Genomic DNA, 14753 nt, shown 5'->3' on the forward strand with positions numbered 1-14753 from the left:
TGGACATAGAGTGTGGACTGACAGGCACTAGAGACAGAAGCGTGGGGACAAGAGGGCAGTGGATGACAAGAAGTGACTTAATGGGTACGGTGTACAATGTTTGAGTGGTGGATACTTGAAAAGTCCAGACTTCACCACTAGGGAGTATAACCATGTAACAAAATTGCCCTTGTACCCCTTATATTTATACAAATAATAAAACAATAAAATAATAAAATAAAATTTATTTTTTCTTTTAACCTTTAAAAAATAACTTTTTTTCTTATACATATTATTATATATTTTAGTGTAACATACGATTATATGTAATATGTATAACATATATTACATATAATATGTACATATATAATCACACAAAAGTATCATACTAACAGAACATTTTTTATGGTTTGATTTTTTAATTTAACATGTGAGAAGTTTTCTTCCTAGTTAATTAGCCCTTGAAAACTTTACTTTTAATGGTTATGTGATAGTCCATAAAAATGAAGATACTTTTTTACCCATCTCAGTAGTATTGAATATTTATGTTGTTTTCAGCTTTTTATTAATATAAATATTGACACACTATATACATCTCCTTGCTTATTTCTGACTCTTTTCAAATAAAATCAAGTGGATTACTACATCAAAGAATAAGGATATTTATGAGATTCTTAATTTGCATTGCCAAATTGTTTTCAAAAAGGATGAACCGATGTATATACACATGAGCCGTGTATTAGAATTCTAAACATTTTACCATTTAGCAAATAAATATTAGAAATACAGTTTCCATGTTGAATATCAGTTATTTTTACATTAGAGCCTAAACATGTTTTATATGTGAGATGGAAATATTACAAAAATTATAAACCAAATTTGTGTAATTGGAACACCATAGCTATTTTTTTACTCAAAGTAACTTTATTTAAAATCATTTTGAGATAACTTAAAAGATTAATGCTGTGTTTTATTTTTATTGAGATTTCTACCTATTACATTTTATTAAAATAAAGTACACCTTTGTTCTGAAGTCTGTGACAATACCCTATCTAATGTTGATATTGATCAGTTCACTTCCTCTGTGTCAAGCCTTCGGCTGTGTGTTTTACATGTATTGGCTCATTTAATCCCCCTGACAATCCTAAGAGACATGTGTTAATTATTACTATCACTGTTTTACAGATGAGGACATTGAAGCTGAGAGAGGTAACTGTGCCAACTGAGGGCTGTCTTAATGTACAATTCCAGACATGCTATTGACCTTATGGTCTTTATGTGAACAGTATCTCCTGGATATGTGCAGTGCACAGCTGGTGCAACTGTACATGGCAGCCCTAAACCGCTAACAAATGATGGAGTCCCTCCTGCAAACTAGGTCTCTTTGACTTGAGCTTTTAGTCAAAATTAAATATTGCTCCTCAGAGTCATGATTGAATCCATATAGGATTGTGTTCAGTACCAGCAAATCGAAGAGTTAAAGATCATGTGAAGATAAATGTCATATCACATTACATATTGAGTACTACGTGATTCTACTGACAATAATTGCATTACTGTATTAAAGACTTCTAGAAACAAGTAACAGAACATTTTCATTAAGCCCAAGAACTTGAAAGAATAATCTCTGGAGGTATTTTCCCCCTGGGTCTCAGTACACATATGCTATATTTTTCCAAAACCAGAAGAAATCTCACCGGATTGGTTTAGTAGGTCCTTCTGGTCCATCCATCTCATAAGAGAAAACATTATCCCATTTAAATTGTAGGTTCCAGTCAAAAGCTCCCCTTACAACAGGAGAGGGCTTATACTCCAGAGTTCTATCATCAATGACATCTATCAGAGGGCACACCACCATTTTGGGGTCCTTGGCAATGGCATGCAGCAGGGGCTCCAGCCATACTCTGTTCACCTCGCAGTGGCTGTCCAGGAACACCAGAACATCCCCTGGGGAGGCAAGAACAGGGCAATGTTAGTCCACAGAGCTGAAAAATACGGCAATCCGAATCAAAGTTCAATGCAATGAATATTTCTTGAGCATTTACTGTGTGTTTGACTCTTACAGCGCTTTCAGTTTCATTGGGAGGAAACAAGAAATACATTATTATGTGCAAAAATATGTGACATCGTGTGCTATAGATGTTCAGAGGAAGCCGGTAATTGTGGGTTAGAGAGTGGTTTCGGGGAGAATTCTAAAGGAGCAGGTGGAACTGAACTGGACTTCCATTTTAAAAAACGATTTTAACTTGGTCTTGACTGATCAGCTTAAAATTAGCAAATTTTTACTGAGAGGACATCATCTTAGGCATTGAGTTTGGTGCATGGGATGCAGACATGCATTACGACTTTTGCTCTTGAGTTCAAGCTTTTTTTTTTTTTTTTTTTTGAGATGGAGTCTTGTTCTATTGCCCAGGCTGGAGTGCAGTGGCATAATCTTGGCTCACTGCAACCTCTGCCTCCCGGATTCAAGCAATTCTCCTGCCTCAGCCTCCCAAGTAGCTGGGATTACAGGTGCCTGCCACCACGCCCAGCTAATTTTTGTATTTTTGGTAGAGACAGGGTTTCACCATGTTGGCCAGGCTGGTCTTGAACTCCTGACCTCAGGTGATCTGCCCACCTCAGCCTTTGAGTTCAAGCTTTAGTGGGGACCTATTCTGCTTAGAGGACATGGGAATAATTGGCATAGTTAAAGTAAAGAAGGTATATTATTGAAGTACACTAGGGGCCTAATGTAGAAGGAACCCCAAACTTCAAGTAGCAGAGTTTAGACTTTTTCTTGTAGCCAATGTAAAATCATTAGAAAGGTATAAAAAAGTCCCATGTTTCGGTCAAGACTTAATATGGCAATAATCCCCATACTAATCTACAGATTCAGTGCAATCCCTACTGCAATCCCAGCTGGCTCTTTTTAAAGAAATTGATCCTAAAAGTCACACGAAAAGGCGAGGGACCTAGATTAGCCAAAATAATTTTGAAAAAAATAAGGTTGAAGGGCTTTCTGATTTCAAGGCTTACTACAAAGTGATAATAATCAAAACAATGTGTCATTGGCATAAGGAGAGACACAGAAACCAGAAATAAACCATGTGTCTATGGTCAATTGATTTTTGACAAGGGCCAGGACAATTCAATGGAGAAAGTATAGTCTTTTCAATAAATGGTGCTGAGGCAACGGAATATCCACATGCAAAAGAATGAAGTTAGACCCCTAACTCATATCATACTAAAAATCAAATCAAATGGGTCATAGACCTAAGGTAAGAGCTAAAATTATAAAACTCAGAAGGAAACATAGGCATACATTCATGACCTTAGATGAGGCAATGGTTTCTTAGATATGACACCAAAAATACAGGGGACATAAGAAAAAATAGATATGTTGGAATTTATCAAAAGCAAAAACTTTTGTGCTTAAAAGACACAATCAAGAAAATGAAAAAAATGGCTGGTGCGGTGGCTTATGCCTGTAATCCCCGCACGTTGGGAGGCTGAGGCGCGTGGATCACCTGAGGTCGGGAGCTCAAGACCAGCCTGGCTAACGTAGTGAAACCCTGTCTCTATTAAAAATACAAAAAAATTTAGCAGGGTGTGGTGGCGGGTGCCTATAATCCCAGCTACTTAGGAGGCTAAGGCAGGAGAATCTCTTGACACCAGGAGGCGGAGGTTGCAGTGAGCCAAGATCATGCCACTGCACTCCAGCCTGGGCAACAGAGCAAGACTCTGTCAAAAAAAGAAAGGGGGGGGGGGGGGGGGGAGAGAGAGAGAGAGAGAGAGAGAGAGAGAGAGAGAATCCACAAAATGGGGGAAAGTATTTTCAAATCATACATCTAATAAAGGACTTGTATGAGTATAAAGAATTCTTACAAGTTAGTAATAAAAAGACAAATAACTTGATTTAAAATGTGCAAGTGATTTGAATAGACATTTTTTCAAAGAAGATATATAAATGACTGATAAGCATGTGAAAAGATGTTCAACATCATTAGTCATCAGAAAAATGTTAATAAAAATCACAACAAGGTATCCCTTTCCATCCACTAGGATGGCAAGAATGAAAAAGACAGACAATAGCAAGTGTTGGGGAGGTCGTAGAGAAATTGAAACACTTGTCCAATGCTGTTGGGAATGATGGGTGAGAGGGGAGGAGTACAGGGAGCAGGAAAGTTCTTTCTTGCCTGGACTTGGCACTCTCTGGGCTGAGTTCTCTGAGGGTGTGGCTGGCATAGTAATTTTGAGGACCTCCCTTCCCATCCCTGGTGGTCTCTTGTTGGCAGTTCTCACAAACTGGGCAAGTGCATTCTATTCTGGTGACTCAGTCTGTCTTCTCAGCTCCTTAAGCTCCTGCGTTCTGCCTCCAGCTTCTCTGCTGAGACCTGTCCATTCTTCTAGATAGTCCTACCAGACACCATCTAAGATGATCCCTATGGCTCTCTCTCTCCAACACTGCCAAAGCAAACCCTGCCATAAATACAGCTACTAACCTAAAAGCAAGTGTCCTTTGTTCTTCAGCTGGTCACGGTCCTTTTATCCTTTTGATTTTCAGGCAAAAAACTAACATTAGTTCACTTCTCCTCAATCCCAATATATTTCCAACTTTATTGTATTGATGTCTGAGAATGTGCTGAATTCATATCAAGTCTCTCTCACCAGGCTTTGAGCAGTAGCTTTCTCCAAAGATCTCCTTTAATCTCTGACAATATGACTCAATGTGGCTGAGCCATCTCACTGGTTCTCACATCTCTATTTTGAAATGTCTTTATCGTGGTCAGTGTAACAACTCACTTTGGAATATTACAGCTTTGATTTTCATGCCTCAACCAAAACTGAGCTAAGAAGAGTCCCATTTTTAACACATAAAAGTTTTCATACTATTGGTGGCACACACACAGTTTTATACTTCACATTTTTCACCTAAAATAGCTTCTATAATATTACATAACATGATTAGCATTTTAAAATCATGTCTACTAATTTGATAGGTGAAAAATAACATCTGGTTCTCCTAAGAAGATGTACAAATGGCTAGCAAGCACACGAACAGATGGGCAACATCATTAGTCATTAGGAAAATACAAATCAAAACCAAAGTGAAGGACCACTTCACTTCCATTAGGATGGTGAGAACTTAAAAAATGAAAACTAAGTTTTGGCAAGGATATGGAGAAATTTGAACTCTTACACATTGCTGATGGGAGTGTAAATGGTGCAGTCACTGAAGAAAAGAGCTTGGCAGCTCCCCCCAAAATTAAAGCTGGAATTACCATAAGACCCAGCAATTCTACTCCTAGGAACATACCAAAAGAATTCAAACAAATGTATGTATGTGCATGGTCACAGCAGTACTATTGACAACAGCGAAAAGATGGAAACAGCCCAAATGCCCATCAATGGATGAATGGAGAAACAAACTGTGGTATATCACAGAATGGAATATTATTCAACCATAAAAAAGGAAGGAAGCACTGACACATCCACCATGTGGGTGAACCTCAAAAATATTATGCTAAGTGAAAGAAGCCCAATGCAAAAAGTTACATATTGTATGATTCCGTTGATATGAAATATCTAGAAAGAGATAGAACACAGACTGGTGGTTACCAAGGACTGGAGGGAAGAAGCTGCTTAATGGGTAAGATTTTCTTTTCAGGTAATTAAAATGTCTTGGAGTTAGAGGTCATGGCTATACAACATTGTGAAGGTGTGAAATACTACTCAATTGTTCATTTAAAAATGATTAGTTTTATGTTAATCTCACCTCAATTTTAAAAATCTGGTTAAATTTTCTTTTAAATTACTGGTGAGGTTGAATTGTCCACGATTTGCCATTTGTAAATGAAATTTTCATGTCCTTTGCCTATTGGAGTAGTTTTGTTGTTGTTGTTTGTTTTTTTTGAGATAAAGCCTTGCTCTGTCACCCAGACTGGAGTGCAGTGGTACGATCTTGGCTCATTGCAACCTCCACCTCCCAGCTTCAAGCAATTCTCCTGCTTCAGCCTCCCAAGTAGCTGGGATTACAGGCGCCTGCCACCGCGCCCAGCTAATTTTTTTATTTTTAGTGGAGATGGGGTTTCACCATGTTGGCCAGGCTAGTCTCGAACTTCTGACTTCATATGATCCACCTGCCTCGGCCTTCCAAAGTGCTGGGATTATGGGTGTGAGCCACCATGCCCAGCTTGGAGTCATATTTTTAATGGATTTTAAATGTACATTTTACATACTAAGAATATTAACTTTTTGTCTTGTTATATTTCCCCTAGCCTATTGTTATTTAATTTTATTATTTTTCATTTGCAGCAATTTTACATTTTTTTGATTTAAAAAAAGACGTTTTTCAGCTGCCTTTTCCATTGGCTTTAAGCTTTGAAATTTCTTCTTTTTTCATAGAACAGACAAGTATTAATCTATGTTTTTATATTTTGTAATTCTCCTTTAAGAAGTTTATGATGGTGATGTTTTTTTTTTTTTTTTTTTTTTTTTGAGACGGAGTCTCGCTCTGTCGCCCGGGTTGGAGTGCAGTGGCCGGATCTCAGCTCACTGCAAGCTCCGCCTCCCGGGTTCACGCCATTCTCCGGCCTCAGCTTCCCAAGTAGCTGGGACTACAGGCGCCCGCCACCTCGCCCGGCTAGTTTTTTTGTATTTCTTAGTAGAGACGGGGTTTCACCGTGTTAGCCAGGATGGTCTCGATCTCCTGACCTCGTGATCCACCCGTCTCGGCCTCCCAAAGTGCTGGGATTACAGGCTTGAGCCACCGCGCCCGGCCTGATGGTGATGTTTTTAAAGAGACAGTCTCACTCTGTTGCCCAGGCTGGAGTAGAGTGTCGCTATTTTAGCTCACTATAACCTCCAGCTCCTGGACTCAAGCAATCCTCTTGCCTCAGCCTCCTGAGTAGCTCGGACTGTGGGTGTGCACCAACACACTCGCCTAATTTTTTAACAAAAATTTTTATAGAGATGGTGTCTCACCGTGTTGTCAGGCTGGTCTTAGAACTCCTGGCCTCAAGCAATCCTCTTGCCTTGGCCTCCTAAAGTGCTGGAATTACAAGCATGAGCCACCACACCTGACCACGGTTTGATTTTTTTAAATAAAATTAACATTAATCCAGTTATTATTTATTTGTGTTATGGTATGAAATGAAGACCTAGAATTTTCTCAAATGGCTGTTTAAGCAGCATTAAACAACAAAAACATTTTAAAAGTCTTTTTCCATACAGATTTGTAGTATCTCTTTAATGTATATGGTGTACACTTGTACCCTTAATATGAAAATTTTAAATATTTGCAACTTTGAGGATTCTAATGACCCAGAAAGACCATAAATGCAATATTAAAAATTGTAGAATAATTTAAAATATACTTTATTTATACCTTTATTCAGGTATTCCTGAATGCTGATTTAAGTTAAAAATATGTGGGAACAGGCCACCTAGCACCTACATTTCAATGAGATTTTATTTTCACTCATCATAAAGTATTTAACGGGGGAAACTTACATCATATAAGGAGAGCAAAGTAGTGGTGAGGTCCCTCTTCAGCTGATTTCTCTCCTTCACAGGAATATTTTGTGGGAATCTGAAGTTTCTTGCTAGGAAAGGACAGTTGCTCTACTTCTGCCGCCCTTGAGAGTTTTGGAAAGGACTGTGCTATTTACCGTTTTTAGAGAGAGCCTATCAGTCATGTGCTAGATGACCTATCACACATTCATCAGATTCTCTTTCGGGCCTGCGATGAGTAAAGGGAATGAGGTCAAGCCTGCCTGATAGAGGGACTTTTCCCCTACTTGCTTCCAGAGAGTGTGTGGAAATATTCTAAACAGTTCCACTGCTCCCTAAAGTCTGGAGTTGGGAGCTACGTTCTCCATCTTACCCTGTGTAGAAGCTTCTTTTCTGCTCTCCCGTAGTAGTCTATTTGCACCATTTCTCTAGGGATTGTGGATTGCAAGGTTTGTTAACTTGTTTTTTGAAAAGCAACAAATATCGTATGTATCAGTTTCACAGTATTTCCTGTTTTTCTCTATTTTGTATTTATTTTTGTTCTTTGGTTAGTGTCCATATTTTTACCTTTAAACATAACTCATTATATATAATTTATTTTACATAACATTAAAATTCTCAGTTTGGTCTCTACAACCAAGCATTTTTAAAGTCTTAAAAAAAGTGTTTTTTTTTTTACCTACACATTATGTTATTGCTATATCTTTTTCTTATTTGTTTTTTGAGATGGGGTTGTGATGTGTGGCTCTGTCTAGAGTGCAGTGGCATAGTCATAGCTCACTGTAACCTTGAGCTCCTGGGCTCGAGTGATCCTCCTCCCTCACCCTCTCAAATAGATAGGATTACAGGCACGGGCCACCACACCTGGCTAATTTTTACTTATTTATTTATTTCTGTAGAAATGAGGTCTTCTCATGTTTCCCAGGCTGGTCTCAAACTCCCGGCCTCAAGCAATCCTCCCTCCTCAGCCTCCCAAAGCACTGGGATTACAGGCGTGAGCCACCGCACCCAGCCTGTTATTGCTCTGTCTTTCCAATGTTTTGGTATTGGTGTTTAAGCATGTGGTGTGCAAAATCTATGTCAGGGGATTTACAGAGAATCTGTGCTTAAGCATATAACCAGTTTTTGTAAAACACATAAGCATTTCTATTTAACTCACTATAAATCTGTTAAACCTAGCCATTTGGATTTTGTAAAAAGAAATCAAAGCAACGATACTATTAAACATTCTAAATTTTGTTTGTACGCTACATCCTCATAATCTGGTGGTGGGATGATGCTGTCAACTGAGATGGCATCAGAATTCCTGGGTTTGAGCCTGGAGTGACGTGACCTAGAGCCAGTCTCTAATCTTTCGGGAGCTTAGCTTCTTTAACTGGGATAAAAGGCTGATGAGTTCTAAAACCTCTGAGAGCCCTTCCACCATTAATATTTTGTATTTTATTATTTTTACCCTTTTAATTTTATGTATTTTATCATTTTGAAGCATAAAATTCAATGTTTATGTTTTAATTATTTATTTGTACTAATTGCTGTACAATAAGCATTTAGTATATACTGCAAAAAAAAGAAAAATGTAGGTAATATCCTTATCTGATCATTGTAACAGCCATGTTTGTTCGATAGCATCATTCCCATATTTTGGATTAGGAGGCTGAGGCTCAGAAGAGTGGCTTGTCTAACTCTCCCTGGAAGATACTGCTTCCCTGAAATGTTACTGATAGAAAAAAAAAAACTCCTTCTCCCAAACTGCATGAACCCCGCATCACTAGCATTTCATCATTACCCATGGTTTAATCATCACTCATGTTTGCATGTTTGCCTCCAAACCATGACACTTCTGCTCCCATGGGGGAAAAAAAATCATGCCAACTGATTGTAGATTTATTTAGATTGAAGCCATCTGGTTGTAACATTCTCTTTCTTCTTCGCTTTGCAAAACCCCTGCCTTCTCATTCTCCTCCGTGGGGTTATCTATCTGCCTGCATCTCAGGCGGTTTCCTTCATGCCCTGCAGGTACAGCACAGCGTTCACCACAGGCTGTCCACCTCAGCTCCTGCAATCTGTGGGCGGCTTCAACAGCCACGTGGACAGCACCACTGGCCCAAAGAAATGGACAGATAGTGATGAGAATTATGAAGAGAAAGAAATGGAGGGAGGCTGGGCACGGTGGCTCAGCCTGTAATCCCAGCACTTTGGGAGGCTGAGGCGGGCGGATCACGAGGTCAGGAGATTGAGACCATCCTGGCTAACACAGTGAAACCCCGTCTCTACTAAAAATAAAAAAATTAGCCAGGCGTGGTGGCGGGTGCCGGGAGGCTGAGGCAGGAGAATGGCGTGAACCCGGGAGGCGGAGCTTGCAGTGAGCTGAGATCGCGCCACTGCACTCCAGCCTGGGCGACATAGCCAGACTCCGTCTTTAAAAAAAAAAAAAAAATGGGGGTAAGGGTGATAGAGAGGGATAGGGTTCTACTATTTAATATGGGGTGGTTTGAAAGACCACTGTGATAAAGTGGCATTTGATCAGATAACTGAACAAAGTGAGATAACAGGTCATGCAGATGCCTGGGAGAAGAACATTCCAGGGGAAGCCAATCACGTGCAGAGGCTCTGAGATAGGATGAGGCTTGGCAGGCTGGGAGAGAAGCAGGAAGGCCCGTGCATCTGTGTGGTGGGTGAGGGAGGCAGGAAGAGAAAGGTCAGGGAAAGCAGGGAACACATCACGGCAGGCCCTACTGGAGAGACAGTGTCGCTTTGTAATAATGCAAATAGCTCCCAGGAAGACGACCTGGCTCCAAAGAAGTGTGCACACATGAACATCATGTGAAAACCCATATCCAGCCTCAGTAGGTACAGTTTGCACCTCAAAAGAGTTGATAAAAAAGAATAAACGTGCATGGCTAGCACACAGTCGGCAAGAGACAAATCCTGGAGGGATGAGTGAATACTTGGATACGTGAAGGCAGGGCCACTGGCTGCTGCCTCACCTGCCCACACAACAGGATCCCACACTTGTGACTCAGGAGCATGCCTGGCTCAGGCAGCCACCTACATCACTTGGGGGTGTGGGGAACAGACAGGCTGACAGATAGCAAGCGCTGGCAAAGGGCCAGGAGAGGCAGGTGCACACATCCACAGTCACAGCTGAAGGTTTCAGGACAACTCTAAGAAACTTAGAAATAAAGTCGAATTCCATCAGTAAGAATATCAAAGATATGAACAAAATTATACACACACACACACACACACACACACAACCTACAACCAAAAAGAAAAAATATACATTCTTTGAAAACACACATAGAAGGGCCATGTGTGGTGGCTCATGCCTGTAATCCCAGCACTTTGAGAGGTTAAGGTGGGAGGATATTGCTTGAGACCAGCCTGGGCAGCATAGTGAGACCCCATCTCTACCAAAAGTTAAGAAAATAGGCCAGGTGTGGTGGCTCATGCTTGCAGTTCCAACATTTGAGAGGCTAAGGTGGGAGGATCGCTTGACCCCAGGAGTTCGAGGCTGCAGTGAGCTTCGGTTACTCCACTGCACTCCAGCCTGGGTGACAGAGAGAGATCGTGTCTCAAAAAGAAAAAAGGTATAAAATACACATAGACATTGTGAAAAATTGACCCAGCTTAAGACACAACAGAAATTTCAAATTTCTGACCACAATACAGTTAAGTAGTAAGAAACAAAAAATAATTTTAAAAATCTCTTAAAATTGTTTGGAAACTTTCAAAATCACTCCTAAAAAAAACCAATCTGGATTAAAGAGGAAACCAAAAAAGACACCAGTGCCTGGGAAGTTTATAGGCCAGTTCTCTGCAAGTTCCCAAACACAGTTAATCTCTGTCTTATGTAAAGTTTTAGAAAAAAGGAAAAACCGTACGATTTGTTCTATGAGTCTGGTAAAGTGAAAAGTATAGGAATACGGTACAAAGAAAATCATAAACACATCTTACTTTTTTTTTTTTGAGACAGGGTCTCGCTCTGTTGCCTAGGCTAGAGTGCAGTGGCATGATCTTGGCTTACTGCAGCCTTCATCTCCTGGGTTGAAGCGATTCTGCTGCCTCAGCCTCCTGAGTAGCTAGGATTACAGGCATGCGCCACCACGCCCGGCTAATTTTTGTATTTTCAGTGGAGACGGGGTTTCTCCATGTTGGTCAGGTGGGTCTTGAACTCCCGACCTCAGGTGATCCACCCGCCTCAGCCTCTCAAAGTGCTGGGATTCTAGGCATGAACCATTGTGTCTGATCCACATCTTACTTTTGAACACAGAAGTGATGCGTGTGCGCGGGGTGAGAAGGGGTGGAGAGCATGTGTGTGAGTGGGTGTCGGGAGATATTTACGTCTACATCTAGCGACTCTAGGGGAGCGCTTCTATGGGTATTATGTGGGTTTGAAAATTTTTGAAATAAAAAAAATAAAATTCCCCTTTTAAACAAAACCAATCTAAACCATAGTGTTATGGGGTGAACTGTGCTCCCCAAAACGATATTTTCAAGTCCCAGGAACTTCAAAATGTGTCTTGATCTGGAAACAAGGTCTTTGCAGATGCAATGAGGTCATACCGGGGTAGAGGGAGCCCTTCATTCAATGTGACTGGTGTCCTTCTGGGATTGGGCTGGGGGAGACGCAGACACAGACACACAGGGAGGACGCCCGGGAACAGAGAGGCGGAGCTGGCAGCCACCGCCAGAAGCTGAAGAGACGGGGAAGGAGCCTCCCCTGCAGGTCTCACACCTTGATTTTGGACCTCTGACCTCCAAAACTGGGAAAATATGAATTTCTGTTATTTCAAGCCACTTGGTTTGTGCTACTTCATTACAGCAGTCCTAGGAAACGAATACACATCAACATAGTAACTAAATGATAAGTCAGAATTATCCCCATGAAAGTCAAAAGCAGAAAGGACGCCTGCTACCGCCATTTCTAATCAACATTAGCGAGGTAGAAGGAAAATTATCTTCAGCTGATAGAAAATGCAAGCAACTCTACCCACCAACCACTAACAATTAAGAGTTTACTGAGGTTTCTATTTACGAGATCAAATATACCAAAAGATCTCATTCCTATGTACCAGTAATAATTAAAAAATATAACAAGAAGGTCCCAAATCACAATTTTTAAAACAACCAAAAAATCAAGATAAACAGAAATAAATCTTCGTACATAATATCTACAGAGCAAATGACAAAACACCAAAAGAATATAAAAGCAGATCTGAATAAATGCCCATAGGTGGGGACATTTATCATCAAAAAGATGTAAATTCTTTCCCATTTTAATCTATCATCTCTATACAATTCCAGTGAAAATCTCAACACGTTTTTCCTGGAACTTGATAAGACGATCCTAGTTAAGACATTTTGCAGAATGAAGTGGAAAGATTTGTCCCACAAATCTTCTTATCAAGAAAATAAGAAGATATAAAAACTTCTTATCAACCTGTACTAATCAAGAGATAGCGTGATTAGCCTAGAAATACAAAAATACCATCACAGAGCAGAAGAGAGATGCTGGAAATAGACCCAGGAATACACAGATATTTGATAAAATGATAAAAACAGCATTGCAACCAATGAAGAAACGGTGGACTATTCAATGAATGGTGTGGGGAAAATTGGCTATTCATTCTGAAAAAATTACATTATATTCTTAACTTACACCGTTCCCAGAACAAACAGTTCCAGGTAGACTCAAAGTTTAATGTAAAAACCGATTTTTTTTTTTTTTTTTTTACATGAGGAAGAAACTAGAGAAGAGTATCGGGCCGTGCGCAGTGGCTCATACCTGTAATCCCAGCACTTTGAAGCTGAGGCAGGCGGATCACCTGAGGTCAGGAGTTTGAGACCAGCCAGACCAGCCTAACATGGCGAAACCCCATCTCTGCTAAAAATACAAAAATTAGCTGGATGTGGTGGTGGGTGCCTGTAATCCCAACTACTCAGGAGGCTGAGGCAGGAGAATCACTTGAACCTGGGAGGCGGAGATTGCAGTGAGCCAAGAGCACGCCATTGCACTCTAGCCTGGCTGATAGAGCAAGACTCCATCTCAACAACAACAACAACAACAACAAACAAACCAGAAAAAACAGTATCATCATGATCTCAGGGTAAGGAAAAAGTTCTTGAACAGGAGACAAAACCCAAAAAACATAAAGAAAAAATATCGATATGTTTGTTGTTTTATTATGTTAAAGCTAGCTACTATTATAATAATAAGATTCCAAAATGATAATGGCTCAAATGCAATAGAAGTTTATTTCTACACATTTAGCCATCCAAGGCGGGTGCTCCTGACTGGGGGAAGCCCTCCATGTGGTCATTCAGGGATGCAGGCTGGCAGAGGCTCTTCAACCCAGAGCACCCGAAGTCACTTAGTCATCTCTGCCCCAGTCAGCCAGAACAGGAAATGAGTGTGGAGGGGACAGACCAGCTTCCTAAGAGCCTTGGTCGGGAAATGGTACATGTTACTTGCACTCACATCCCATGGTTAAAACTTAGTCACAAGGCTATTCCAATTGAAGAGAGGCTAGGAAGTTCAGTCTAGTGCCCAGCAAGAGGAGGTAGGCTTTTTTTTTTTTTGGAGACGGAATCTCGCTCTGTCACCCAGGCTGGAGTGCAGTGGTGCAATCTCGGCTCACTGCAAGCTCCGCCTCCCAGATTCACATCATTCTCCTACCTCAGTCTCCCAAGTAGCTGGGACTACAGGCACCCGTCGCCACGCCCGACTAATTTTTTGTATTTTTAGTGGAGATGGGGTTTCACTGTGTTAGCCAGGGAAGTGGGCTTTTTGGTGAACTTAAATACTTAAAAATTTCTGGCCAGGAACAGTGACTCACACCTGTAATCCCAGCATTTTGGGAGGCCGAGGCAGGCAGACCACTTGAGGTCAAGAGTTCGAGACCAGCCTGGCCAGAAACCCCGTCTCTACTAAAAATACAAAATATTAGCTGGTTGAGGTGGTAGGCACCTGTAATCCCAGCTACTTAGGAGGCTGATGCACAAAAATCACTTGAACCTGGGAGGCGGAGGTTGCAGTGAGCCAAGATTGTGCCACTGCACTCCAGCCTGGGCAACAGAGTGAGACCCTGTCTCAAAATAAATAAATAAAATTTTGCTGAACATAAGACACCCCCAGAGAAGAAGAAAAGATAGGCTGTAGACTGAGGACCGATATTCTCAGTATTCATAATATAGAATTTCTGTTATAAGGACATGTGTGAAGCAATAACAAAATGACAAACACCACATTAGAAAAAGTGGTAAAGGATATGAACAGATAA

At 40.7% G+C, this 14753-nt stretch overlaps 1 protein-coding gene across 3 annotated transcripts in view; it reads right to left on the minus strand.

The window, feature by feature from the left end:
- Positions 1 to 14753, minus strand: part of GALNTL5 (polypeptide N-acetylgalactosaminyltransferase like 5) — a 64968-nt gene that overhangs the window by 15387 nt on the left and 34828 nt on the right. For all 3 annotated transcript variants that reach the window (XM_009204264.2, XM_009204263.4, XM_009204265.2), the window contains one exon: positions 1677 to 1926. In XM_009204264.2, the coding sequence (XP_009202528.1) occupies positions 1677 to 1926 (250 nt within the window). The remainder of the gene's footprint in view (positions 1 to 1676; positions 1927 to 14753) is intronic.

This window comes from Papio anubis, chromosome 4 (genome assembly GCF_008728515.1).
Source record: "Papio anubis isolate 15944 chromosome 4, Panubis1.0, whole genome shotgun sequence".
In the NCBI taxonomy this organism is placed as follows: Eukaryota; Metazoa; Chordata; class Mammalia; order Primates; family Cercopithecidae; genus Papio; species Papio anubis.